The sequence below is a fragment of the Perognathus longimembris genome, chromosome 3 (assembly GCF_023159225.1).
Source record: "Perognathus longimembris pacificus isolate PPM17 chromosome 3, ASM2315922v1, whole genome shotgun sequence".
Lineage (NCBI taxonomy): Eukaryota > Metazoa > Chordata > Mammalia > Rodentia > Heteromyidae > Perognathus > Perognathus longimembris.
In genome coordinates, this window is record NC_063163.1 from 92,436,767 (window position 1) to 92,464,729 (window position 27,963).

The 27,963-nt window shown below is 55.8% G+C and overlaps 2 protein-coding genes across 7 annotated transcripts; one reads left to right on the forward strand and one right to left on the reverse strand.

Annotated features, from left to right (window-relative positions):
* Window positions 1–349: 349 nt before the first annotated feature.
* On the forward strand, window positions 350–24,004 carry Smtn (smoothelin). Of its 6 annotated transcripts, XM_048343311.1 has the most exons (21): window positions 350–494; window positions 2,277–2,407; window positions 7,145–7,293; window positions 7,889–7,982; window positions 8,076–8,154; window positions 8,237–8,334; window positions 9,206–9,526; window positions 9,610–9,682; window positions 10,291–10,362; window positions 10,451–10,972; window positions 11,155–11,327; window positions 14,272–14,424; window positions 14,526–14,601; window positions 15,622–15,786; window positions 15,872–15,934; window positions 16,116–16,191; window positions 18,179–18,352; window positions 18,563–18,680; window positions 19,604–19,755; window positions 20,727–20,891; window positions 23,715–23,853. In XM_048343311.1, exons 2-20 carry the CDS (start codon window positions 2,357–2,359, stop codon window positions 20,869–20,871), a joined length of 2,754 nt encoding a protein of 917 aa, XP_048199268.1. In that variant the 5' UTR covers window positions 350–494; window positions 2,277–2,356; the 3' UTR covers window positions 20,872–20,891; window positions 23,715–23,853. The 6 variants fall into 6 exon arrangements, with proteins under 6 accessions (XP_048199268.1, XP_048199267.1, XP_048199269.1 ...); XM_048343310.1 differs by lacking the exon at window positions 20,727–20,891 and having other exon boundaries at window positions 23,715–24,004; XM_048343315.1 differs by lacking the exons at window positions 350–494; window positions 20,727–20,891 and adding an exon at window positions 13,196–13,288 and having other exon boundaries at window positions 2,342–2,407; window positions 23,715–24,004.
* A 76-nt stretch (window positions 24,005–24,080) lies between these two features.
* On the reverse strand, window positions 24,081–26,660 carry Selenom (selenoprotein M). The gene is made up of 5 exons (XM_048343316.1): window positions 26,449–26,660; window positions 25,233–25,268; window positions 24,999–25,033; window positions 24,606–24,684; window positions 24,081–24,528 (listed from the first exon to the last, which is right to left on the reverse strand). Exons 1-5 carry the CDS (start codon window positions 26,575–26,577, stop codon window positions 24,370–24,372), a joined length of 438 nt encoding a protein of 145 aa, XP_048199273.1. The 5' UTR covers window positions 26,578–26,660; the 3' UTR covers window positions 24,081–24,369.
* Between the last annotated feature and the right edge of the window lie 1,303 nt (window positions 26,661–27,963).

Here is a 27,963-nt window from a genome sequence, read left to right on the forward strand (position 1 = left end):
CTCGTGAACAAAGGGGAAGGCGGGGAGGAGTTGTCCTGATGGCTTTGGTGCGCCTACGATCCCAGGTCACTTATCAGCTCAGGGAACCCTATGCGACCTTGGCATAGATCCTGCATCCAACCTCCCGCACCGACGCCCACACCACTCCGCCAGACACAGCACAGCAGCGCCAGGACTACAATACCCGACACCCTTAGCACGGGAGGGGTGGGGCCTCTCCTTGAGGCGTGGCCTTCAAATTGAATTCCCCCAATGAATCACGAGAGTGGGCTGGGCCAAGCTACGGATTGGCTGGGCCGGCGGGACGGGGCGGAGCCAGAGAGTCGGCTGGCGGGGCTGGACAGGCGGCTGTAGCACAAGTCCAGCGGACGGTTGCTGAGCAGACCTGGGGTGCCGGGTCGCGGCGCTTCCCGCTGGACCGTCGCTACTACATCTGTCAGGTCTCCAGCAAGCGAAATCGAGCCCGCGCCGGACCGGGCAGACCGGACTGAGAGGTGGGTGTGCGGACATCGGGGCAACACCAGGACCCTCACCCCCGACGGGTTCAGGGAGGGTGGAACACGGATATCTAGACGGGGCTTCTGGAACCCTCAGACCGGGGAACCCTCTCCCCAGCCAGTCACGGGAACTCTAAGCCATGGGGTGTTTGGCGGGGAGAACACCCACGGATCTCTCACACGCTGTACGATCCCCAGGGTTGTTCTTTTAAGGGGGGCAGATACCTTCGGGGGAAGCTCCACAGACAGACTCCGGGGGCCCCCTTCACAATCTCCTGGGGACCCGTCTGTGTCCCCTGGAGGGAAAGCTAGGACTGCCCGGGGGCAGAGGTGGGAGTCCCTAAGGAAGAAAAGATTTCTCACAGTCCCCCTAGGTTAGATACTGTCCTTCCCAAGAAGGAATAAACAGACAGGAGAACGTGCAGAAAGTCCACAGTGCCTAAGGCTCCCGAAGTGACACTTTTGGAGAAGGGAGGGTTACCAAAAGTAAACAGAGTGAGGGACAAGGACCCTAACAAAAGAGGTTGGGAAGCTGACACCCATCTGAGCCTACCAGGATGGAAGAGGTAAACAGACTTGAACAGGCAGGACCAGGAAAACCCCAACCAAGTGGATTTAGGACTCCCCCAGACTAAGTCACCCAAGATGGGGTGACTCCTCAAATGACTGTTCTGGAGAGGGAAGAAGAGGTGATTGAAAGGATGAATCAACTGGGAAGAGGGGGGGGTATTCTGAAGCCATTTCAGTCACTTTATATTAACTAAGCACATAGGTATGCTGGGCCATGGGCTTTCAAATTCCACAAAGACTTTGGAGCTCAAGGAGGAAGGAGAGTGTTGTTCTGGGATCCTGGGATGGGACAGAGAGGCACATTTTGATGGATGGGGATGGGACAAGGGTGAAGTGCCCTGGGCTCCTTGGAGCACTTTGGATGGGGGGGGGGGATGTCTTCAGAAGGGGGAAGTGTGTAAGATTTTTAATTAAATTCCTTCCTGCCCTTTGAGTTTTTTGAGTTCGTCCTTCCCACCCCACCCACCCAATGACAAATCTCTGGCCCTGTTTCCCATCCTCTCGAGTTTGCTTGAAGACTAGAGGTTGAGCGGTTCAGCTTCTGAAGGACATGCAGCATGCCAGCCGGGAAATGAATTGGAATTGGCAAAAGGAGCTGGGTGCCAGTACACCTGGCTTCATAAGATCAGACAGTTGGGAAGAGAGAAGGGTGTGGCTCAGAATTGATAGGTGTGTAGCTCCCATACCTGGGGTGAATGAAAATGACCAAAGCAGCCAGGACTAGGCTATGGGCTGAGCCCGTAGCCACAAACTGAGTTTATGGGGGGGGGGGGGGGAGGAGCAGGAGCAGGGGAGAGAGGCTGGGAGGGCCTTAGGGATGGGTAGGTGGGGCAGGAAACTGTGGAGACTGGCTGTGCACCCCCTGGTGGTGATCACAGCTTGGGTGGGCCTCAGTAGATCCTGCTTCTGAATCTAGTTCTAGGCCCTTTCTCTTTTCTGTTTGAGGCATTCAGACAGAATGCCAGCCTAGACCACACAGCAGACTGGCAGTCAAGCTGGCAAGGCTAGAACAGGGACACCTATTCTTGAAACGGAATTGGTACGTTTTCCAGGGAACCACCCTAGGAGAGGAGACCACTCCCAACTTGGAGCCACAGCACAGGACAAACACAGATACTCATGAGTTAGAGGGAAATGGAGGCACCAGTGCCCAAGTGCTTGTGGTTTCTAGAAGCTCCAGCAGTCCTAACTCCTGTCTGTCTCCTGCAGACTCCTCTGAGCTGGTGTCAGGTGCCATAGACACTGGGGATCTCACCAGGAGGTGACACACAAAGCTAGAGGCCTGCAAGATGGCAGATGACGCCTTAGCCGGGCTGGATGAGGGAGCCCTCCGGAAACTGGTAAGCGGCCCCATATAACACTATTGTGGCGGTGGGCAAAACCAAGCCAAGAAGGTAGGGGGCCAGTCGGCTGACAGAAAGAGGTGATGGTGGAGTGGTCTGAAGGGAGGGTCAGGACAACAGAGCCATGCTGGTTCCATGTGGCTGATGCAGAGGCCCTTGTGGCATGCGCCTCCTGTCCATGCCAGGTGCTAAGGCCTGACTCCTCCCAGTCCCCGGGCCCCCACCACCTGTTTAAACAGTAACTGCCATGGACTCGCCCATGTGCAGTCACAGGTGTGGGAAGGCTGGATCTGCCTGCCCCTGCCCAGCAACAGCCTGAGCAGTACCCACCTCTGGAAGCTGGCCCAATGATAATGATTAATAATAACAGGGCACAGCAGGGGGTATGCCTGGGGCTGGGGACCCCAGCTCACAGAATGTTCACAACTCCACTCAGTTGAAATCACCTGCCTGAAGGCACCCAGTTTGGAGTTGTGCCAGGATCCAAACCCAGAGAGGGCCATGGGGGTACCAAGAGTCCTGAGAAACACAAAGCTGGAGGAACCTATAAACACACTGCGGGGTGTGACTTCTGGTCTGTCGTTTTCCCACTCTGCACCTCCATTTCTTTACCTTTAAAATGGGAGGGAAAGGTGTGTGAACACAAAATCTAGGACCCGAGATTGGCATATGAGTGGAACAAGGTATGGGCCCAAGATTTAGGCAGGATGGGTCACATCCATCCCCCCACTCCCTCCCAACTTCTTTCTATCCCATGCAAGGAGGGCTGGAAGGCAACCCAGCACAGCGGGGATGTGCCCACCAGCAGAGCCAGGCAGCAGCTGACTTGGAGGAGGAGCCTAGCCCCCCCATCCCCCCCTGCTGCCCAGTCTCTGACCCTTGCCCAGAGGAGAAAATTAAAGATTTACTTTCCCTATTTTGAGTGATCCACTCCACCCTCATACCATCCCACTGGAAGCAAAGGCTGGAGCCCACTCACCCGCCCCAACAATTGCCTCGGGGGCCGGTGCCTTGTGTTCTGGGGGCTGGGCAGGCCTTGGGAGTGCAGAGAACCTGTTGCCTCCACCCGGGTATCTGCGGCCTCCATCTGCCCCTGCCAGGTAGCAACCAGGAGACGGAGGTGCGTTTCCAAAGGTGCCCGGCAGACAAGGCAGCTCCACCTCCCCTTCACGAGTCCAGTCTTGACCGGGGTAGCAGAGCCAGTGGGTTCCAGACACAAAACCAGGCCGGGTCTCCGCGCATGCCCATCGCTCCGGACCCACCCTGGAACTCGGGGCTCTCCAGCCGCCAGACCCCACTCCCGCCCTCCTCCTGCAAGCTTTGGGCGCTGGGGAAGGATTTCCAGAAGAAATCGAAGCGGTGATTTAAATCGAACTATTCCGCTCTCCCTTCCAACACACACACACACACACTCCGCAAAGCCTTGCCCTCCCCGAGATTCAGTCCCGCACCGCCCGCCGCCATGACGCCTCGGCACCGCCGAGGGTCACCGCCCGCGCCGCCCGTCCCCTCCCGGCCCCGGCCCCGGCCCCGCCGGCCTCGTGGCAGGAACCCGGGCGTCCCGAGCCCGGCTCCTCCCCGCGGGGACGGGCCTTAAAAGGGAAAGCCGGGCCGCTCCGCCCCTCTGCGCCCCCGCCGGCTGCGGGATCGCGGCAGCTGTTTCCGGCCTCGGCTCCCGCACATTCCTGAGGACGGGGCGCGGGGCTCCTGGGACCCGACGCACGCCCGTCCGCCCACCCCCGCCCCGGCGGGGTGACCCGGGGGAGCGGCCGGGGCTGTGGGCTCGGTTTCCCCTCTGTAGAAGGGACGTGCAGGGGGGCGGGAGGGGGGGTTTCCTGTCTGCGCCCGCCGGGCGCCCCGCGGGAGGCTGGGGCCGGCGGGGCAGGGCCTGCCCTGCAGCATCCCCTGGCGAGGCCTCGCTCCGCGCTCTGCGGGGGGGCCCCCGAGGGCCATCCAGGCCCTGGGATGGGGTGATGGGTGCAGATGGGGAGACTGAGGCCCATGGGGAAGCTGGGCCTGCCAGGCGACCCCTAGCTGTGAGAGCAGCAAGTGCTCATAGACCCTCCTCCCTTCCCGGGGAGGAGGAAGCACCTTCTTTCCTCCCTGGAGAATTTCACTAAGGCAGTTTCGGAAACCTCCCTTTTCCCCTTCCCCTTCCCACCCCCCCCCCCCGGTGGACAATGGCCCTTTGTACTTCTTCCCTCCCTCCCACAGCCCCCTCCGCACACAGGGAACGCTGGACACCGCAGAGACACTGTGGTGTGACCTTAGCCTGCAGGCCCAAAGAGAAAGGTCATTCTGGGAGGTGACCAGTGGGAATAGGTTTATGCCCAGGCCAACTGGAAGGAATCGGCGGGCGGTGTGTGTGTGTGGGGGGGGGGGGCGGGGTTCCCAATTTCCAAATGGAGACGCTAAGGTTCCTAGGGGTTGCAGCAATGGACAAGTGTCTAGGCTTTTTGTGCGGGGAGGACCCTATTTTTGAAGCTCAGAGCTAAGAATATTGGGAATGGGGACCCAGGAGACAGAGGGATAAGCATTGTGCCTCTGGGTCTCTACCTTTGGCAAAGGACTGTCAATCCCCAATCTCCAAGTATTAGGGGGAGGTGATCCCCCTTCTCCCTCACTGCCTCAGTAGGTCCCCTTAGGCTTTACCATCTCTTCAGCCAGGCCAGAAAGATCCCCAACACATTTCCAGGAGCCTCAGGGCTCCCCACCATAACAAGCTGGTTAGTCTAGGACAGGTCCTGGAGTCAGAAGTCCTGGGTTCATATTTTGCTTCTGTGATTTGATCATGAGCAAAGCACTTCTCCCTGAGATTTGGTTTCCTCTTCTGTCAGATGGCATAAAACACGTAGGGATTTTGAAGAGGAAGACAGAACACAAAGTCTGGCACAGTTTCTAGTAAATATGTCCTGTCCTTCCTATTCTTCATTTGCTATCTCTCCCTTTTCCTGTTTGGCTAGCATATACAAGGGAGATCCCACTCCCAAGCCCTGCTCCATCACTATCCATAAGCGGGAGGTGGGAGCCATTGTCCCATATGACTAATAAAGGACAAATAAAAAGATATGCCCCTGACCACCCATTGAGGGCTGAACTGGGTGGGGATTCTGGCTTGAGCTTGGGGGACCCTCTCATAGCTTCTCCGCAATGGGAAGCATGGAGGGCTCCATGTCACACACTCCACGCCCTTCACACTAATCCAGTTGTCTCTTGGCAGTGTTGAGTCAGCTCATACTCTATGCGAAAACCCATCTATCACGGCCCTTTACCATCTGGCTACCTGCACCATAGCAGGAAGGAAGGATGATGGAAGGGGAGGCCAGAAAGGAAGAGAAGAGGGGGCTCCTTGGCTAGAAGCTGTGAATGATTTGGGAGCAAGTAAAGGCAGAAGAAATCTGCCATTACTCAGGTCCCATCTGTCTATCATACCGGAAGCTTAGCACTAGGCGGCCTTCCTGGAGAGGCCCAGACTAGTCCTCTCCCTTGAGCAACACAGGATCCTTGTAAGATGGCTCTACCCAGTGGGTTGGGGGAGGCACCAGGATTGGCTGACTCAGCTCAGAGAAGTTACCCTTTTCTAGACCTGGTTATACAAGCCACACTTCATTTCCCAGGGACTTGAGAACTCAGAAACTGGTGGGAGCTCCTGTCCCCCATAAACAAACACCTTCTCTACAGCTCTGGTAGCCAGAGAGCCAGCTGCAATCTCTCTGGGAGATTGACCCTCTCACTCTGGGCCCTGGCTCCTCCGATAGTGGCTAGTGCTAGGTAAAAGACAGTGCAAGGAATAATATATATACTACATACCATATATAATACATATTATAATATATGGTATATATTATTCAATACATAGTTATATAATAGTTATATAAATAATATAATGATATAATGTAATAATATAATATAATATAATATAATGATATAATGTAATGATATAATAAGTAATATTATATAAATGTTATGTAATTATATTATATATATGTATATTCCCAGCCAGGCAGGGACTTAACTCTTAAGCACTTGCTCCTTTCTCATTTCTCCTGTCATCCCCTCCAACAGGGCTATGGTACTGAGATATACCATGAAAGTATCCAGGAATCCTTGTTAATATAGGGGTTATCTCCTTCCTGCCTTTCCTGGCTCTTGGGTTTATTTATTTATTTATTTATTATTTTTTGGCCAGTCCTGGGCCTTGGACTCAGGGCCTGAGCACACTGTCCCTGGCTTCTTCCTGCTCAAAGCTAGCACTCTGCCACCTGAGCCACAGCGCCACTTCTGGCCGTTTTCCATATATGTGGTGCTGGGGAATCGAACCGAGAGCTTCATGTGTAGGAGGCAAGCGCTCTTGCCACTAGGCCATATTCCCAGCCCCTGGCTCTTGGGTTTAATGAAGGGCTAGGATCGGGGGACAGGAGTCAAGTCTCAGGAAAGGGTGTCTAGCTGCTTGTTACCTGATCAGGTGGGTGGCTGCCGGCTGAGCACTCACAGAGAGTGCTCTACAAACCACAATGCCCAGCAGGCTTGCCAAGATCCCTGGTGCCCTGAGCTGGGTCACCCCCTTTGGACCCTGGGTGGGTGGTCAGGCACGTGAAGGGCTTGCCACAGAGGGAGTAGAGACAGGCCACTCATTGTGCCCTAGGCAGAGCCGTGGGCAGCTGGTGCCAACCCTCTCCCCACCCCTCTATGACCAAAATGACCTGCCTCCCTCTCTCCTGCCTCCCTTTGCAGTTAGAGGTCACAGCGGATCTGGCAGAGCGGCGACGAATCCGCTCCGCCATCCGAGAGCTGCAGCGTCAGGAGCTGGAACGGGAGGAGGAGGCCCTAGCATCCAAGCGCTTCCGTGCCGAGCGGCAGGACAACAAAGAGAATTGGCTTCAGTGAGTGGCAGAGGGGGTGGACCTGCAGGTGTGAGAGGGAATGGGTGCTAGGGTGGGTGTGGGCACAGGTGTGCCTGCTGACTGTGCAGGGGTAGAGTGTGCACACTTTGGGAATACACTGGGATGTTTGCGGGTGTGGCCCTGGTGGTGATTGCCTGGCTATGGGGTGTGGTTAATCCATCTGGGCAATGATTTTATTTGTTGGTTGGTTGGTTTTTGTCTTGGGGCTCAAGGCTTGGGCACTGTCCCTGAGCTTTTCTCTCTACCACTTTAAGCCACAGCTCCAACTTCTGGTTTTATGATGGTTCATTGGAGATAAGAGTCTCATGGACTTTGCTGCCCAGGCTGGCTTTGAACCACAGTCCTCAGATCTTAGCCTCCTGAGTAGCTAGGATTATAGGCATGAGCCACCAGCGCCCAGTTCTAGGCAGTGGTTTTAGTACCCACATCTAGGAGTATATATGAATCAGCATGTAGCTAGAGTGGCTGCAGAGACAGCTCCAGGCCCCTCTGCCAAGGCCCAGGGTCCCTTGAGTCCCATTGCTTCCCCAACTTGGCCATAGATATGGTCGTTACAATCATGGTGTCCCCACAGCTCTGAGCAGCGCGAAGCCGAGCAGCGAGCTGCCCTGGCACAGTTGGCAGGGCAGCTGGAGTCCATGAATGATGTGGAGGAATTGACTACACTGGTGAGGCCCAGGCCAGGGCAGGGAAAGTGGGGACAGGGCAGGTGAAGGCCTGCAATCTCACAGCCCCACAACTGACTTGCCTCTCGCTCACAGCTGCGGAGTGCCGGTGAGTATGAAGAGCGCAAACTGATCCGAGCTGCCATCCGCCGTGTCCGGGCTCAGGAGATTGAGGGTGAGTGTTCTGTCTTGGTCCCACTGCTCTGATGCCTATAGCATCTCCTAGCCCTCGCTTGACATTGCCCCTGCCCTTCTAGCCGCCACCCTGGCTGGGAGATTGGGCAGCGGACGTCCCAACAGCAGCTCCAGAGAGGACAGAGAGGAGCAAGCAGCACACAGGCCAGACCGGCGTGAGGTGGGGAGTGCGAACATGGGAGGGTGGCTCATGGGTTCCAGTCATACAGAATGCCCATGTATCTTTGCTGCACTGGTTTTGGCTGTGAGGGGGCGTCCCGCCTGTGTTCGGAGGGAACACTGGAGCTTTTTCTCAGGCCTCTTCCCACTTTCAGGCACTTCCTACCACATGCCTGCACTCTGGGCTGTGATTCTGTCCAGGCCTTCTCAAAGCCTGTATCTTGGGGACACCTGGGCCCTTCTCTTGCCTCCTCCTCTTTCCACCCCCACCCTGCCATCCCGCCTGCAGCCAGAAAGATCTCCTGAAATTTAAGTTTGACTTAGAACATCCTCCCCACCCCTAAACCTGTCCCTAGGCTGCCCTTGCCCTCCAGACAGCCCGCACACCCTTACCTTGGCTCAGCAGGGTCACAGCGCCAGGCTCCAGGTGACTGGTGGAGCACTGTTCCCAGAGTCTCCTCTGTTCGCCAGGAGTGTGAGAGAGAAGCTGGGCCATGCAAGTTCCCGAGATGACCAGCAGAGGCCGCTGGGTCCCCAGGCCTTGCAGAGCAGCCTGATGAAAGAGGCTGAGGCCAGAATCAGTAGCCTCTACTCTAGACATCTATTAGGAACCAAAGTCCCCAGGAGTTCCCTTCCCATTGACATGAGGACCTGAGCCTGTCTCAACTGCCTTGCCTAGGCAGTGCCAGGAGATGGGGGGGAGTAGAGATCGGAGACTACACCATGCTTATGCCACTGTGCCCACAGGAAGCCAGGCCCACCCCTCTGCTTTGCATGCCCTGCCCTGAGTACCTGCCAGCCTGGCCCTCCATAGGCTCAGGTAACAGTATAGGTCAGGGAAGCTTTGGTTGCATTTGACGGGTCCCCCACAGGTACCTGAACAGGAAGAACGACAGCAGCAGACAAAAGTCCCCGAGTCAATCCCAACCCCTGAGGACACCAGCCAGGATGTGACCACAGTGACAGTCCTGCTTGCAGCCCCACCTGAAGACACACCCAGCTCACCTGCCTCGCCTGATAGTATCCCCATCGTTGCTTCTCCTGAGCCTCTGCTCGAGCCTGCTGGGGCCCAGTGTCCTGCAGCTGAGGCTCCAGGAAGCGCTGAGCCACCTCTCAGCCCTGCACAGGCCCCCAGCCCTGAGCCCCCAGGGTCGCCATCACCTTCCAGCACTGAGAGGCAGCAGGGGGACAAGGTGAGTTTGGATGAGGGTCAGAGTTTCCAATCAGGTGAGCCAGCCTGGGAGACGACCCTGCCTATATTATGTCTCCTCTGCAGCTCCTGCCTGGCTCCACCGAGTTTTCCTCTGCCCAGAGTCCTATGAGGGGCCCCTCCAACACCAAGAGAACAGGTGAGGATGGATCCCAGCTTGGGTAGCCACTGGCATCTGCCTTCCCCTGTCCCAACCTCTCTTTTTTTCTGCCTGGACAGCTCCGCTTCCTCAGGTCCAGGCCGTCCTGGACACTGCCCACCTCCCCTCCACCCCCGCCACTGCCCCTGAAGTGTCCCCGCCCCTGGCCAGGCCCACCCCTGCCACCCATGGCCAGAGGCCTCCCTGCAGCCTTGAAAGGCAACAGGCCTCAGGCACATTCTTCTCCCCAATAAGGGAGTGCACCCATCTCCCAGCCAGATCCCATGGGCAGTGCTGGCCAGGGGGCTGTCCCCATCACCATCCCTAGGGAGGACCTGGACACCTTCCTGCAGCCCAAATCTAGCTCTAGCTCCTAAGAGGACCCAAGTGACCCTGGGGTTGGTTGGTGCTGGAGTAGAAGGAGGCCCTGTAGGGGAGAGATGCAGTTGAGTGAGCAGGCCTTAACAATGGATGATGTAGGATGGGTGTGGAGGTTGGGGGGCACAAGGGGATTGGGAAGTTATGGACATGTGGAAGGGAGAAATATGAAAAGTGGAGCCCTCCTCATAATCCACTTTCCTTCCCCCCCTCCCCCCACAAACTTCCAGACCTGGCTGGACCCCAAACCTGTCAACGCTCCCTGTCTGTGCTTAGCCCCCGACAGCCAGCCCAGAATCAAGGTACTAGTTTGCCAGTTCTTAACCAGCCACAATCTCTGGGCAGTCCTTTTCCCATTCAGCCACTGACAGAATCTCTTGTTCCTTCCAGTGTCCACTCCTCTTGCCAGCGGACCTTCTTCATTCCAGCGGGCTGGTTCTGTGAGAGATCGTGTCCGCAAGTTTACAGTTGATTCTCCTATGGCTGCCAGGCTCCAGGATGGCCCACCCCGGGCAGCTCTCACTTCCTTGACTCCCGCAAGACTCCTTGGCCCCTCCCTCATCAGCACCACTTCTGCCTCCTCCTCCTCCTCGAGCAGCTCCTCCTCTCAAGGCCCTAGTAACACCTCCTCCCAATTCAGCAAAGAGCGGAGAGGAACAGCTCAGCCCCTGGCCCAGCTTCAGAGCTGCCCCCAGGGGGAGGGCCCTGAGAGGCGGGGCTTGGCTGCCAGGTCCTTTGAAAACAGAGCAGGGGGGCCCAGGACCTGCTCAGAGGAGCCCAGTGCCCCACTGCCCGCCGGCACTGCAGAATCAGGGGGCAGTATGAAGACCACATTCACCATCGAGATCAAGGATGGCCGTGGCCAGGCCTCCTCGGGCCGGGTGCTGCTCCCTGCAGGCAGCCAGAGGGCAGGTAGGCCTCCCCCACTGCCTCCCCTGGGCTAGGTGGGAGTATCTGCAGCACCTAGCTCTGCACATGCAACAAGGTGTTGCTGCCAGGGCTCAGGGTGTCTCCAGAGGGTGCACTGGGTGCCATTGATCTTGGCTGGTGCCTCCCTATCCCTCCACCTGACAGCATCCCTTCTTCTCACCCAGAACTGACACTAGGGCTACGGACGCCCCCCACCCTCCTAAGCAGCAGCAGTGGGAGCAAGAGCACCATCACCCATGTCAGCCACCCTGGGACCCCAGCCCGGCTGGGCAGTGTCACCCGTGTCACCACCTTCAGCCGTTCCTCTCCTGGTAGCCGAGGAGGCTGCAGCATTAAGGTAAGACGGTCGCTCCCCATCCATCAGTGTCACTTATGTGGCTTAATGGTGTCGTCGTCAGCAGGGTTCCTCTGCTTGGCTCTTCTACTGGACACATAGAGAAACTGAGTTTCAGATCTGGAAGGAAAGTGGCCACAGGACAGTTGGTTGATGCCAGAGCTAAGATGAAACCATCATGTATCAGCCACCAGGCTCTTTCTTCTTCTCACAACACTGATCTTTGATCTTGATTAAGAATTGGTTGTTTCATGCCTAATAAACAGATGGGAAAACTGAGGCACTGAGGGGTTGATTAGGGCTTGCTGTCTCCTTCCTGAGGCATGCCATGCTTCCACCCCATGCTGGACATCTTTCCTGAGTGGTTAAGCAGCTCATAGGCTCATCCAAGATCATCCATTAGAAGATTAGAGATGAGTGATTAGCATCTGCGTCAGAAGCCTTGCTGGGGACTAACAGGCAGGGGGGCAGCAGGCAGGTGAGGCAGCAGCCTAGCAGGTGCGGGGGCGGGGGGGGGGGAACTGAATACGCCTCATCCTTCCATTATTCATTCCCAAGCCTGGGATAGCCTGGCCAGGAGCTCAGCTAGGAAGGGGATCCCCAACAGGCCACCCTGCTGCCCAGGTAATGTCCTCTGCGCTGAGCTGGAGACTGAATGGGATTATGGCTGAGGTGAGGCACTGGAACCATCTTTAGTCTTCTGAGAAATGACCTAGAAAGAATGAGGGGGTAAGGAAGCACTCTTCTTCCACCAAAGCAGGCCCCAGCTGAGCTCTGCCAGGGGCTTGGGATGGGGTGGCCAGAGAGGTGGTTGCAGCTAAGGCCCTTGGAGTAGATGGAAGGTACCAGAGTAAGATTTGGATCTGGCATCATCAATTTGCCTTAGTTTCCCCAACTAAGGGGAGCAGATGGTGTGTCTGTAAGGCACTTGCTCAAAGTCTGGAGTTGGATCTTGGCACCGTGGACAGGCTACAGGACATTTATCTTAGATCCAAATTATTTTGTACAAGCAGATCACTCAAGAACCAGCCTCTCTGTGCCTCTGTTTTCCCCCAGCAATTCAAGACTTTCTAACAGAGGGCAGAGACAGGCAGGCTGGAGAGTCTGGTGGACTGCATTCTCATAGTCAGTATACACGGTGACTCAGACAGATCTAGCTGCTACTTCCTGCCTCAGTTTTCCTACCTGTGAGGCACAGGGCCCTGGTCACACTGTTCCATCAGAACAGCGGCTTGGCTGTGCTGCAGGTTTGTGATCTCTGTAGGGCCAGGCCTGGCGGCCTGCCTGGTTGAGCAGGCCTCCCCTCCCCCACTGTCCCCTTCACAGAGGCGCCCAGAATAGGTTTCTATTTGGGCTGCAGCCTCCAGCTGGCTGGTGGCAGGCTGAGAGGCCAGCAGGGGCGGGGCAGGCCCGCTGCCCTTGCTTTCGCCCTCAGACCAACTGCAAAGACTCCATCTGACACTGCCAGCCTAGACAGCAGCCCCAGCTACCATCCCACCATTACGCCCCACAGAGTCCCCCCTAGTGCTATGCCGGGGGTCCCTGGACCTGGGCCTGGGCCTGACATGGCTGTGGTCTTGGAGGAACGATTGAGCCAGGCGTTGCAGGAACTGCAGGCAGTGGCTGAAGCTGGCCGGGCAGCCGTGACCCAGGCAGCAGATGAAGCCCTAGCCTCCGTGCAGCCAATAGCCCAGGCAGCTGAAGAGCTGCAAGCAGAGACTGCAGCCCTGAGCCGGCGGTTGGATGCACTGAGCAGGCAGGTGGAGGTGCTGAGCCTACGGCTGGGGGTCCCACTCGTACTGGATCTGGAACCTGAGCTGGAGCCCAGTGAGTTGTTCCTGGCTGCGGCAGACCCTGAGGCCCTGTTTCAGGCAGCTGAGGATGCTGGGACCCCCGTGGCCCACCCGCCTGCCTTCAGCACCCGCCGCCACTCCTCCACCGGCCCCACCCATACCAGCAGTCTCGTAAGTCCCACAGCAAGGGGGGGGGGGTGGATTTGAGCTAGGCCTGCTTCTACTGAATGGCCTGCTCTGAGCTTCAATTTACCTCTCTGAACAGGGGACTAGGGCACTGGGGCTCAAAGATTGAAATAAGATGTCAGGCTCTTGCCCTGAGGCACGTGTGGCAGCTGCCTTGGCAGCTCCTGGCATGGCCTAGCCCCTGCCCCCACCTCTATATGCCTCCTCTCCCCCCAGCCCCGCATCCAAGCCAGAAACAGCTGCCATCTTGGCTCTCCTTACCCTCATGGCAGATAGAGGGTCCCTGCCAGGAGGGGCGGAGCTGTAATAGTTGGCCTGAGACTTTGGCTTCAAGGGGATGGGAAGATACCTTGGGATTGGGGGGATGGGAACTAAGCTGGGGCAAGAGGTCCGTTAGAGGGTAGTTGCTCACAGGGGTGGAGGATGGGGGCAGATGTGGTAACAGAAGAGAGCTTCAGCAAGGTCTTGGCTGAGGGCAGCCCCAGTCAGGCACCTGGGTAAGAGCCCTAGGGCCTGGGTACAGCCCCCTTGACAAGGGAGTGTGGATTAGGGGCCAGGGTGGCCCAGACCTCAGAACTTGGTAAGATACAGCTCAGCCTGCCTGGGAGGGAGCTGGAAATGAAGCAGTAGGGGGAAAAAAATCAAGTTAAGGAATTCGTTTATCTTCAGCTCAGACCCCAGGTCACAGTGCACACATAGTAGGACAATGAATAAGTCAAGCAGCTACCTTGAGCCTCAGCTTTCCCTTCTGTTCAGTGGCAACAAGGAAATCCCTAGCACTTGTACAAGCGATTGCTACCATACTAATACTGCTACCGATAGGATTCCTGTGATTCTGGCTGTGTGGGAAGTTCTGCAATAAATTGTCACTGTCTCTTCCCTCCTCTCAACATCATCATGGCCATCGTGGGCAGGCAGGCTGGTAGGCTATAGTAGATGTCATTTATATGCACTCTCCCCACCCAAAGATGGAGCCAGAGCCGGTGGAGCCCGCCTCTACAGCAGTGGAAGTGGCTAATGGCACAGAGCAGACCCGTGGGGACAAAGCAGTAGAGGGACGGAGCCCCCTGAGCCCTGAGGAGTTGATGGCCATTGAAGATGAAGGTGTCCTGGACAAGATGGTATGGCAGATCTATTGGGCTAGGGACTGGCAAAGGGATGGGGCGGGGGGTGGGGTGGGGATCTGAAGGCTCCAGATGTAGAACGACATCTCTATCTGCAGCTAGATCAGGCTACGGATTTTGAGGAGAGGAAGCTCATCCGGGCAGCACTCCGTGAATTACGACAAAGGAAGAGAGGTAGAGAGACAGTTGCTTAACTTAAATTTAGCTGCTTGCTCGCCCAGCTGTTCTGCTCACTCATGGGGTCCAGCAACATATAACTGCCCTGGTCAGCTTCGCCCTACACCCAGCCCTTCCTTGCTCCAGCAGCTCCCTCCTCTAGCTGCTTCTCTTCTCTCAGCTACTCTATCCTTGGGCCCATTTGCTTTCCCACTTTGGTCAACCAACAACTCCTTCCATGAATCCAAATCCTCCTCTTCCTCCTCCTTTTCTTCTTCTTCCTCCTCCTCCCTAGTTACTGTCCTCCCCAAGGGCCATCAATGGCCACCTTCGCCTGTGGCCCTACCCAGCTTTCCTTTTCCTGAACCCAGCTCTTTCCTCCCCTGACCCTCCCTCCCTGGATCTCGCTGTTCTCTTCCTGATTCCAGATTCATTTACTTCTCCAGATCCTTGTTACTCCCTCCTTCTTCCAGGGCCCACTGCTGGCTGCCCCAGCCTCTGTGCCCTCCCCCCCGCCCCCCAAGGAACCCAGTTGTCTCCTTCACTAGCTTCCCTCTCAGCTGCTCTTTCTCTGGATTTGACTGATTCTCAGATACCTCCAACTCGTCCCTCCCTAGATCAAGAGCCTTTCTCCCAGCTGCACTTCTTCCCTGTAAGGCCCATTTGAAAGCCCATTCAACCATGGTGTTCACCCAACTCCTTCTTTGGAATCAGCTGCTCCCCCTCCCTAGGATTAGATACTCCCACCAGGCTCAGCTTCTCATTCCCATAGAAATATGGATCCAACTACCCCTTTGTGGTATTTCATATTTCCAGCTGTCTTATATTGCCTGAATCCATCACCCCCAATATGCACCCTGCTCTGTTCCCAGCAGTGGCTTTTCCCCTCCCCTCCACCATCCCCAGAGCAGCCCTTGTTACCTACTTGTGTCATTGGGGTTTCTAACAAGCTGCCCTCTACCCCCATTGTGTGTGCCCTGTGTGCTGTGTGGGCACTGGGTGACCCTTCTGGGCATGCATGGGGCATTCCCCACCCAGACCAGCGAGACAAAGAGCGGGAACGGCGGCTCCAAGAGGCCCGGGCACGGCCAGGGCAAAGCCGAACCAACACAACCACAGAGACTACCACAAGGCACAGCCAGAGGACAGCCGACGGCTCGGCGGTCAGCACGGTGACTAAGACTGAGCGGCTCGTCCACTCCAGTAAGGGGCCAAACCGGGCTCAGGGTGGGTTCAGGTTGAGCCCTGGTACCTGTCACACCTGTCCTCTCATCTCTGTTACCTCCAGATGATGGCACAAGGACAGCCCGCACCACCATGGTGGAGTCCAGTTTTGTGAGGCGCTCCGAGAGTAAGGCCACCTGACAGCACCCCGTGCCTTCCTGCTCTCGCCTCTTCCGGGTCTCTTCAAGTGCTCTCTCTGCATCTTCAACTCCTACTTGCTCTTCTCTGCCTGTGTCTGTCACCACCCCTCCCTGACACCTGATATACAGCCCAGGCCCTCAGCCTTCTCTCATTCCTCTTCATTGCAGATGGCAGTGGTAGCACCACTGTGCAAACCAAGACCTATTCCTCCTCATCAGCTTCTTCCTCCAAGAAAATGGGCAGGTAAGCACAAGTACCCACTCTGGGGGTTGTTCAGGGCCTCACTGCATACTCATTCTGCAGTGGGGCAAACTGAGATGCTAGGCATACAGTTAAGCAGGGGAAAATCCAGTCATGCCACACCCACTTGCTTTGTGATCTCCCTTAATCCTCAGCCACACCAAGGGGGAGGACGTGTGGTGGTGTGGGCGGCTCAGGGAAGCTAGAGTCTTGCCTATGGTCTGAGTGGCAATATTGAGCCTTTTTTTTTGTTGTTTGTTTGGTTTTTTTTGGCCAGTCCTGGGGCTTGGACTCAGGGCCTGAGCACTGTCCCTGGCTTCTTTTTGCTCAAGGCTAGCACTCTGCCACTTGAGCCGCAGCGCCACTTCTGGCCATTTTCTGTATATGTGGTGCTGGGGAATCGAACCCAGGGCCTCATGTATATGAGGCAGGCACTCTTGCCACTAGGCCATATCCCCAGCCCCCAATATTGAGCCTTTGATGAGGCCTATTTACAACACTGAGCCGTTTGCAGGTCACAGAGCACCTTGATGTCTTCAAGTGCTCATGAGACAGGAGATCTCCATGTTAGAGAGGATGGTAGAGCCTGGCAGAAGGCAGGAATTGGGGCCAGGTGTCATGGCACACACCTATAATCCCAGCTAATTGAGAGGCAGAGGCAGGAGGATCAAAGTCCAAGATCTTGGCAAAAGCACAAGATCCTGGGGCTGGGAATATGGCCTAGTGGCAAGAGTGCTTGCCTCGTGTACATGAAGCCCTGGGTTAGATTCCTCAGCACCACATATATAGAAAATGGCCAGAAGTGCCGCTGTGGCTCAAGTGGCAGAGTGCTAGCCTTGAGCAAAAAAAAAAAAAAAAAAAAAAAGCACAAGATCCTATCTGAAAAGCCAACTAAAAGTAATAAGACCTTTGGGGGTGTGGCTCAAGTGGTAGAGCACTTACCTAGCAGGCACAAAGCCAAGTTTGAACCACACTAAAAAAGGAAGGAAAGAAAGAAGGCAGGGAGGGAGCAAAGGAGGGAAAGAAGGAAGGAAGGGAGGGAGGGAGGAAGGAAGGGAGGAAAGAAGGAAGGGAGGGAGAGAGGAAGGAAGGGAGGAAAGAAGGAAGGGAGGGAGGGAGGGAAAAAGAAAGCAGGGACTAGATCAGAATCCAGCAGAGAACTGTTAAGTTCCAGAGTCTTAAATTCCATGACATTTGAGTTCCAGCTATGTTCCCATATCTTCTGAAATCTTAGACAAGGGGGCTCAACTTTCTTAAGTTTAGTAGAGACATAACTTGAATCCCACTCTCCTCCCCTGAAGTTGAAATGACACACTAGGAGGTTGGAGGAATGGCTCAGGAAGAGAGAGTTGCCTAGCTTCTGGGGAGCCTGGGTTCCTTCCCCAGCTTAGCAGAAAAGAAAATGAAGGCACTGAGCTACTATTATGTTGATGATTATTGTTCATGTACTGGTCTTTTTTTTTTTTTTTTTTTTTTTGCCAGTCCTAGGGCTTGGACTCAGGGCCGGCCTGGGCACTGTCCCTGAGCTTCTTTTGCTCAAGGCTAGTGCTCTACCTCTTGAGCCACAGCGCCACTTCTGGCTTTTTCTGAGTATGTGGTACTGAGGAATGGAACCCAGGGCTTCATGCATGGTAGGCAAGCATTCTAACCCTAAGCCACATTCCCAGCCTCTGGACTGGTCATTTTTATTCATCAAGAGTGCCCAGATTCTGTCACCTGTGACAATACAAAGAACTTCTCAGAAAGCTGCTGGGGGCCAGCTTGAGTGGAAGAGCTTGGGTCCCCAACTTCCTGTCCTTTGAGTTTTAGTGCCTGTGTGAATATGGGCATAATGAGGACCCTCCTACCTCACTGCCCCAAGTTGCTGGTGGTGAAGATGGGGGGGGGGGCGGGGGCGTTAGACACAATACCAGACCCCTCCATCAGCAAGCAGTGATGGAGCTGCTTGCTCCTCTTCTTCTGGCCTAACAGCCATTTTCCCACCCTCCAGCATCTTTGACCGAGAGGACCAGGCCAGTGCAAGGCCTGGTAGCCTAGCAGCACTTGAGAAACGCCAGGCAGAGAAGAAGAAAGAACTGATGAAGGCACAGAGTCTGCCCAAGACTTCAGCATCCCAAGCGCGCAAGGCCATGATTGAGAAGCTGGAGAAAGAGGGCACTGCAGGGTGAGTGGCTGAGGGGTAGGGGACAGTGTATTAGGGGGTGGGTCCTGGTGACGTCAGAGGGTGGGGCCTTATTGGGGATGGGCGGGGCAAAAAAAAGCTGCTGGGCTTTGTGGTGGGAAGGTCATGAGCAAGCCTGGGGTCTGCAGTTTGTGCCACTCTGGTGGTGGGCCCTGAACTTGTGACTCTTATCCATCTCCCACCCACCTACAGAAGCCCTGGAGGACCCCGCACACCTGTGCAGCGTTCCACCAGCTTCGGGGTCCCCAATGCCAACAGCATCAAGCAGATGTTGCTGGATTGGTGCCGAGCCAAGACCCGAGGCTACGAGGTGAGCTCGAGGAAACCCAGTGGTCTAGAGCCCTCCCCACCGCCTACCCTCCCCCCCCAAAGCTTAGGATACCCATCCCAGAAAAACACACCCTCCTGTACTTTCTAGCCGTCTGTGCACTGTAGGGGACTCAGAAAGCCTTTGGGGATGGGGACATTGAAGTTCAAAATTGATATGTGGGGGGAGGGAAGCTCAGGTGCTTGAGAACTTTACGTTCTATCCCCAGTCCTGCAAAAGAAGAGTCAAGCTTGGCATATAATGGTGTATAATGAGATCCTACTTAAAAGGAAGAAAGGGAAAACAAAAACACATGTTGTGGCTTAAATTCCAGAATAAGATGAAGTGGCAGGGTCCCTTGGGCATATCAGAGGTGTGGTTCAAGGCCCAATTCTATTCTTTTTCTTTTTCTTTTTGCCAGTCCTGGGCCTTGGACTCAGGGCCTGAGCACTGTCCCTGGCTTCTTTTTGCTCAAGGCTAGCACTCTGCCACTTGAGTCACAGCGCCACTTCTGGCCATTTTCTGTATATGTGGTGCTGGGGAATCGAACCTAGGGCTTTCATGTATATGAGGCAAGCGCTCTTGCCACTAGGCCATATCCCCAGCGCCCCCAATTCTATTCTTGGAGTCCTCTCTTTGCACTGTGGAGGCACTGGGTACATTCTGTGGCCCTGAGTGACACTGGGCTTCCTGGTAGTGCTGTCCCCCTAAGCCACAGACCTGGGAGCTGAAAAACAGAATTGGGGAGTCTGTTCTGACTGCTGTTCACCCCCTGGGAAGCCTTGAGCAAAGCTCCCACGTCTCTTTGAGCCCAGGTCCCTAGGTCTGGAATGCTGAAACAGTGGGGCGGGGGGGGGGGGGCAATGGGTGTGGAATTCTCCCCCCCCGGGGGGGGGGGTCCTGACCAGTCTTCCTTCCACCTGTAGCACGTGGACATCCAGAACTTCTCCTCCAGCTGGAGTGATGGGATGGCCTTTTGTGCTCTGGTACACAACTTCTTTCCTGAGGCCTTCGACTATGGCCAGCTGAGCCCGCAGAACCGGCGCCAGAACTTTGAGGTGGCCTTCTCCTCCGCTGAGTAAGTGGGGGGTCCACAGCCCTGCTGCTGTCGCCTGGGCTCTGCTGCCCCAAGACCTTCCCCCTCCCTGGAAGGGACCAGCGGGACTGTGGGTCTGCAGTGAGACCCCCCTTCCCCAGAGAGTCCTTGTCCTTCCCTGTCCACCTGCTGCTGAGTGTGCCCAGTGCCCGCCGGAAGGAAGGAGCGGCAGGCAAACCTACCAGCCCAGGCCAAAGCCTATCAGGTGGCCCTGTCCATCTCCCCTCCCCTCCTTCTGCTCCTTCTCCTTCCTTTCTCCCTTCCTCTGTCCTGCTCTCCTCCAACTCTCACAAGAGCTTCCGGCTCCCACGGGATCCCGGCGGGAGATTCCAAAAGGAGGCTCCTGGCCCCGGGCGCCGTGCCCGCTCAGCCTATATAGATGCTGCCAGAGCTTATATAGGACATAACAAGCCCTCCACTTTGGAATCGTTGCCCCTCTGCTCACCTCACCCTAGCACCCTCCTCCATCTCTTAACTTCTCTCCCCATTCTCATTCTGGTTCCTTCCAGATTTCTTCCTCCTCCTTCTCCTCCTCCCCCACTTCCTCTCACGCCTCCCTCACCCCCCCACCCTTCCCTGGGGCACAGCCCTTCCTTTCCAACCTCAGCTCCAAGTGTCCTCCTTCCCCACCCTCCTCATTCCCCGCTTGTCCCAAGAATTCTCTGCACCTGTGACTGGTTTGTCCCCACCCCTGTCTGCATCGCACACCATTAGTGATGGGTAGTGAGCAAGCACGTCCACCATGGGGAAGGGGCATGCGGGGGGCTGGCAGACTGCGGCACTGAGAACGTAACTGAACTCTTGTCTCTGTGTGTGTGTATGTGTATGTGTGTCTCTCTCTGTTCTCCTCCCTTCTCTCTTCTTGGCCTTTCCCTCCCCTCCTCCCCTATCTTCCTCCCACTGGGCCCTCTGTCTCCCCTGCCTCCCCTTCCCCGGCCCCCTACCCTCCCCAGGACCCATGCGGACTGCCCGCAGCTCCTGGATACAGAGGACATGGTGCGGCTTCGAGAGCCTGACTGGAAGTGCGTGTACACGTACATCCAGGAGTTCTACCGCTGTCTGGTCCAGAAGGGGCTGGTAAAAACCAAAAAGTCCTAACCCCTGCTCGGGGCCCCACGGTGAGAAACGCCACCTCTCCCACCTGCCCTGTTGCACTGGAGTCTGCTCATCCGGGCACAGAGAGGGGCTGGGAAGTGGGGGTGGGGTGGGGGTGGAGGGCTGCAGGGAGACACTTGTAAAAGTCAGGGGAGGCAGACAGGACTTTGTCTTCTGGTGCTTCAGGGCTCAGCAGGTAAAATCATTGTCAATGATCATTGATAATGAGCCAGATGAGGAGGAGTATGATGGAGATCAGGAGCCCAAGGGGCACACAACCCCCTGTGCCCACGTGACCCCCCACAGGCTGCAGGCTCACCTGCTAGACAGAGAACATGACTGTAGGAAAGGAAGTGGAGCCTGGGTGTGAGGTTAGAGGAAGGGGCGGGGCCACAGTCACTACATTAAATTTCCTCCTGAGGACAGCAGGAATCCTAAAAGCTATCTCAACAGGCTGGCTGGCTGGCTTCAGGTTAACATTCTACAACAATCTTTGGGAAGAAGCCTTGGAAGAACCAGATGGCTAGAGCTGCATCAGAAGCAAAGGGGTCAGGATTCCTGATAGATGTGTTTGGGAAGGGAAAGGAGGGACCATGTGGATTCTGGAGACGTGGTGGTGTTTTACCCCAAAGTGAGGAGCTTGGGAACAAGGCCAGTTTAACAAGAAAAGGTTTCTGGCTAGGATTATGGATTTTTCCCAAGCCAGCTACAGCTTTCCTCTCGTCATTCTACTTCAGGATCCCAGTAGAGAATTCCAGACAAATTCAGAGACGGGGAGAGGTGGGCTCAAGTGGATCCTCAGGGGTGGAGGGTTCTGGATCAGATCCAGGGCTCCAAACTGAGATTTCAGTGACACTTTTTCTTCTCCTAAGATTTTTCCCAACCATATTCTAGATAGAAGTAAAAATAGAGATCCGGCAGGGAGCAAAGGGGTTGCCCAAAGTAATGAGTCAAGGGAAGAGCCAAGTGGGGTGCCCTCAGATGCCTTTCCACAGGCCTGGGTCATTGTGGGAACAGCCCACATATGCTCCCATAGTCAGAGGTGCAGGTAAGGGAATATGCGCTTGGTGCAGTGTCTAGGTCATATATGGACTGAGGAGCAGCTGCCCAGTAGCCTGGAGGGGAGAAAGACCTATTGCGAACTCCAATCTTCTTGGAAAGTGTGACTCAGCTGTACTGTTGTACTGTTGCTGCAGTTGCCTGGTGTTTGGCCTGTCACTGGGGCAGCCTGAGCCCAGAGCCGTGCTGCCCCAGTGTAAACAATGGCTTTATAAGGTCTCCAGGGAAGGCACCAGGGGTGGGAGGGAGCTCCAGGTTGGGGGAGGGAGGCCTTGGGATTCCCGGGAAGATAACCACCACTGGAAGACACTTCAGAGAGAGGCTGCCTTGGTACCATGCTACAGCTGGGGAAACAAGCCCAGTTGTGGGGCAAGGATGACCCCAAGGGCAGGCACAGCAGCAGCAGAGCCAGGTACCTGTCACTCATCTGAAGTGTTTTTAAGGCTTCAGATAAGGTAGGGAATGATTCTATTGTTTATAGAAAGGAGGAAAGAGTCCCAGAACAGAGCAGGCTCTTATCCAACAACCACAGAAGGGAAGATCGGGGTTAGAACTTGGAAAAAAAAAAAAACACAAACAACAGAGGTTCTCTGTCTCTCAGGTTTCTTGAAAGAGTCCAGTGAAGCTACGAGAAGACCCTACCCCTACCACAGTGCTGGGTTTGGTTGTGAAGGTCTTAGCCTGTTTTGTGTCTTGGAAATGGGAGTCTTTCCTGCCAAAGCAAACTCAACCAGCAGCAGTGACAGGGTGCTTGTTGTATGCCAGGCATGGTAGGCAGAAGAACACAAGGAATAAAGTGGGAGTGATCTTGTTAGGCAGGTGTGGTGGTGCAAGACCTGGAGGTAAAATCTGGAGACAGAAGGATCTCAGATTTGAGACCAGCCTGGACGACAGTGTGAGACTATATCCAAAAACCAGAAAGGATCAAAAAGAGTCTAGGAGAGGAAGGGAAACAGAGCCATAGAGCCCACTCTGCCTTTAGAGTTCTGGATTGTCTGTTGCATAAAAGCCACATCCTACTCCATCTAGGGACGTGGGGTCTTCAGACAAATAGTATCTATGGCTGGGGCCTGTGTCCCCTCAGGCCAGCCCTGCATCAACCCACTTGAGGCTTAAAGCAAAACAGCTCCTCTGCTCTGACTCAGTTTCTCTAGGTGTAAAGAATACTTGCACTCTTAAGGATGGTCAGATAGGCCATCACACCCTTGAGCATTGATGATACCAGTTGGTACTGGTAGGGGGTCCTCAGGTGACTCTCCTGATCTAGTGAGGGCAGGTGACAAGGGTTAGAGAGCCACTTCACACACACACACACACGCACGCACACGGGCCCCCATTCCCAGCAGCAGGGTTGTCCCTGAGGGAAGGACAAGGGTTCCACGACCTCTTGGCAGGAAGCACCAGGTCAGACAGTTGGCAGATAATCATCAGGGATCATGGGAGTGAGTCTTGGTGCTGGCTATGGAGGAAGATTTGCCAACAATGAATGCCCTCGGGGTGTGCTAGCCCGACTGAGAGGCCTCTACCACCCGGAGTGTGCCATGGGGGTGGGCAGGAGACGAAGGTGGGCTAGGTCTGCCGCCAGGACTGGAGAGCCGACACCTGCCGGACACGGTGGGACACGGCCCTTTCCCCCACCTCGCCGGCCTCGCTTCTACCACAAGGGTTGCCTTTGGGCTTGGGCTGGTGGGGCCGGGGCTTGCCGCCTTCCTCGAAGACTTCGGGGTAGAGGGGTGCAGGAAGCTGGCCGCGCTGAGAACTACCCCACTCCTCCCCGCTTCCCGTAGGATGCTGGTGGACTGTGTACCCCTGGTGGAGGTGGACGACATGATGATCATGGGCAAGAAGCCCGACCCCAAGTGCGTGTTCACCTACGTGCAGTCGCTCTACAACCACCTGCGGCGCCACGAGCTGCGCATGCGCGGCAAGAACGTCTAGCGCCTCCCTCCCGACGCCGCGGCCCCGCCCTTCCCGCACCGTCCGCTCGCAGCGCGCCTGCGCACTGCCGCCTCGTCGGCCGCGGCCGCCTCCCCGGCAAGCACACGCTGCGTTTTGATAAATTATTGGTTTTCAACGATCCGGACTCGTCTCTCTGCCTCTCTCGAGGGAGTGGGTGCCCGTGGGGTGGGTCCTCAGCTCGCGTGCCCGGGCAGGTAAAGCTATGCCGGGTCTCCGGATGGTCTCCCCTGTGCCCGACTTCCCCCCACGCCCCCCGCCTGGAAAGGAAAGCGGAGTCTCAGGAAAGGCGGGAGCGTTTTAATGGAGCTGGACTGGGGGGTGGAGGGGAGGGACGGGGAGCGGGAGGAACCTCCCCCGTTCCTGCCCGGCTCGGGGACGCAGCGTCGGCCCTCAGCAAGGGAGATGCTCCCGGGGTGCTGAGCGCTTCATTCTGTCTCCGGGGCTCAGGCAGGGTGCTCCTAGCTCGCCGAGGCTCCGGACCTGTCACAGGTCGGCGCGATCCGAAGCGGCCTCGGGGGTCTTGGCCGGCGCCCACACGTACTCGGGGGGCACCTGCGCGTCCGGCGCCGACTTGCGGTAGAAGCCGAGCTCCTGCACCAGCGCGTTGATCTCCTCGCGAGTCATTTCGCTAAGTGGGATGCGCTGGAGCAAGGGGGAAGGGGCGTGGTCAGCGTCAGGGCCCCGGCCCCGCCCCTGCCCCGCCCCTCCTCAGGCCTCACCTCGAGCTCCGCGAAGCGACGATCCAACAGCACGAGTTCAGGGTCTGCCCCAGGGAGGTGTTTCATCACCAGGTTGTGGCTGAAGGGGTTGTTAAGGTGGGTAGGAGTTGGCAGGAGGAGTTGGTTTGGTATGTGAACCACACTGCTTCCTCTGCTGCGCGCACACGGGAACCAAGATCCCCGTTTACAGGGAGAAGATGTAGGGTTCAGAGCTATAAAGGACCCTTCTCTCCATCAGTCAGGCTTCTTATCCAATTTGGACACCATCTCAGAATCTTCTGGATGGTCAATACCACTCAATTCCACTTGTTAGAGGAAAACCCACCTGCCATCTCTATCTTCAAAGGTGCCTGGTGCCCTCCTTATTCCCCTTTCCCTCAAACAAAAGGATACTAGAGTGGAATGTCCTGGGTGACGAAGGCCTTCACCTGGGGGAGAGAACAGAGGATCAAAGAACATGATCCCTAACCCTTTCCCAGGTGAAAAATAAATCCAGTGAGGTCATCCAGCAAGTCAGGCCAGGGCTCCTGACCATGAATTCTCCTGTCCCCAGTCACTGAGACCACATTGCCCTCTCCTCAAGAGGTTCAGGGGCACAGAACCAGGGACCTCTTCCTTCAAACTCACCTCCTTTAGGCGATTCAGCTGTCATCCTCCACAGGTCTGGAGGTGGACAAAAAAATTGAGATGTCAGGAGGCCTGCATGTGTCTTCAGCCCAACAACCCCCCTCCCCGCCATGAAGAGCAATTGCCAAAGTGAGAAGGAGACTGTGGGCCCTTGTGCACAGAAGCACTGTATAGAAGGGGAAGATCAGGCCTAGAGACACCAGGGGAAACAGGAGCAAGGCCAGAGACCCAGAGGGGGCTGGCCCGCCCTGGGGCTCTAGCCTATACATCCTATTTATTCTTAATTCTCAGTACCCAAGAGACAAATATAATGACCCTGATCCTCTCAGGCCTCCCTAGGCCTGCCCTTTGGTCTCAGAAACTCAAAGGATAGGCAGACTTGGAGGAAATAGCTCAGAACTGCCTTGGGGGCCCCTATTAGAGGCATCTGCCATCTGGTCCCTACGCTACCCTAGGCCAGTCCTGCCAGCCACCTGCAGCCTGGCCCCACAGACCATCTGGTTGCTTCCCTGATTTGAGAGGATGGGAGAACTCCTTCAGGGAAGTCTACTTCCCAACAGGAGTCAGGATGCCAGTACTGCCCATTCCATACCTACCTTATCCTATCATCTTTTGTCAGAAAGCTAAGGGGCCCAGAGAGAGCTTGTGGGGGACAGGGAGGGGAATTTCCTGGGGGTAGCTGTGAAATGAAGTACTGGTAACCACGTTTCCGGCAGGCCCCCGTTTCCCAGCTCCTGCTTAGTGGAGGGGGCACCCAGAAAGACTTTCCTTCCCCCAGAGGAAGGAAGAAAGACTGTAGAGCTCCAGGCCCCAAAACTGGGACAGGGTGGGAATCCCAAGGGGGGGGGGAGGAATTTGGGAGTGATGGGGGTGTGGGAGTGAAGTTGGGTTCTGATGGGCCAGCTTGAGAGTCAACACCTGGGAAAGAGAAGATTGGGCCAATATGTCCAGGCTCCTCTGTCAGGCCAGATTGTGTAAAGGGCCTGCAGTGCGGCCAGATTAGAAGCAGAACAAAGGTTCAGAATGCAGGGCCACAAGATCGAGTCTCAGCCTTCCTCATGGAGACTAAGCATCCCATGGCTGGAGAGCAAAACGGGTCTCAGAGCCATGGGGGAGTCGGAGGTCTGAGTGTCCCTAGGGCTAGACGGAGCCATCATCCCAGGAATATGATGTTGCAGGGTTGTGGGGCCCAAGTGTCGGGAGCCGGCGCACTCACCTCCACCCGGGCCCGGGCCAGGCCTTGAAGACGATTCCAGTCCGGCCGGTAGCTGGTGGCAGCAGTGGCTGGAGCCACAAGCGCCGCGAGAAGCAGTAGCAGAGGCGGCGGCGGCAGCTGGAGGTTCATTGGTACCTGGCTGGCAGTGAGTAGATCCGCAGGCTGGAGGAGAAACCAGCCGGCCGCTGCGCCACGTCTTGGCCCTCGGGCTCGGCCCCGCCCCCACGAGAGGCCACGCCCTTCTGGAAAGACCACGCCCCCAAGAGCGCTAGGTCTCCGCCCCCCTGCCCTCCTCCCCCTCCCCGGGGCTCAGAAATGTCCCAGCTTGGTCTCTGCGTGTGGATGCATCCAGACAGAGCCACCTTGCGCCACCAGAGGGTGCAGGCAGACCGTAGGCTTCAGATCCTTAAGTTGAGGACAGGGAAAGTGAAGCCTGGGGGGAAATCCTGATTTGTACTTCTGATGTCTCTGGATGAAATTTCTATCCAAGTTTCGGTTCCTCAGAGCACGCATAGCAGCAATAGGAATATCGCCTATCCCGTGCCCTCCACCCAGGAGGAGGCTAAAGTAGATAAAAGAGTTACTGTGTAATAAAGCTTATGAGAACAGTATCTAGTCTGCACTGGCTTTCATTCTTCCTTACCTCTTCAAGGCCTCCGGAACTCTGTCCTGCAGCCTTGGGAAGCAGGCTCAGAAAGCTGAAGTGGATTCTGTTATGGAGATGAGATTTAAGCCCCAAAACATTCCTTCCCTCATCTCCCCAGATCAAAGATGATGAAATCTGGGTGCTGTTTTGCTTCTCATGTCTTCCACAGACACAGGAAGTAGTCAGCTCTTTGTCACAGCTGTGGGTCCAGCTGACCTGGACTTGGAAATCTTAGAAGTTAGATTTGCATCTGTACAGAACACACACACACACACACACACACACACACACACACACACAGAGAGAGAGAGAGAGAGAGAGAGAGACTTTCTCCTCATTCCAACCAGTACAGTATAACAATTACTTACATAGCATAAAAGTACACGGGAAGATGGATGGATGTAGGTTATATGCAAATACTAAGACATTTTATATAAGGGACTGAAGTCCTCAGATTTCAGATTTTTGTATGGGGGAAGGGGCAGGAACCAAACCTTGGCAGATACCAAAAGATCACTTAGCTTTCCCACTGGATCTTAGAGACTCCTCTTCACATTGAGCCAAGACTGCATTATGATTCTTCTAGATCAGAGGTATTTCTGCCTACTGGGCCTCTTTTTCTATTTAAAAAATAGGCATTAGGCTGGGAATATGGCCTAGTGGTAAAGTGCTCCCCTCGTAAACATGAAGTCCTGGGTTCGATTCCTCAGCACCACATATATAGAAAAAGCCGGAAGTGGCGCCGTGGCTCAAATGGTAGAGTGCTAGCCTTGAGCAAAAAGAAGCCAAGGACAGTGCTCAGGCCCTGAGTTCAAGCCCCAGGACTAGCAAAAAAAAAAAAAGGCATTAAAGGGCTGGCAATGTGGTTC

Bases quoted from the DNA above. Each gene is read 5' to 3' on its own strand.
- Smtn (XM_048343315.1), top strand. From the start codon at position 2,357: ATGGCAGATGACGCCTTAGCCGGGCTGGATGAGGGAGCCCTCCGGAAA. The intron at 2,408-7,144 runs GTAAGCGGCCCC...CTCCCTTTGCAG, and splicing joins AGGGAGCCCTCCGGAAACTG to TTAGAGGTCACAGCGGATCT. The intron at 10,363-10,450 runs GTACTAGTTTGC...TGTTCCTTCCAG, and splicing joins ACAGCCAGCCCAGAATCAAG to TGTCCACTCCTCTTGCCAGC.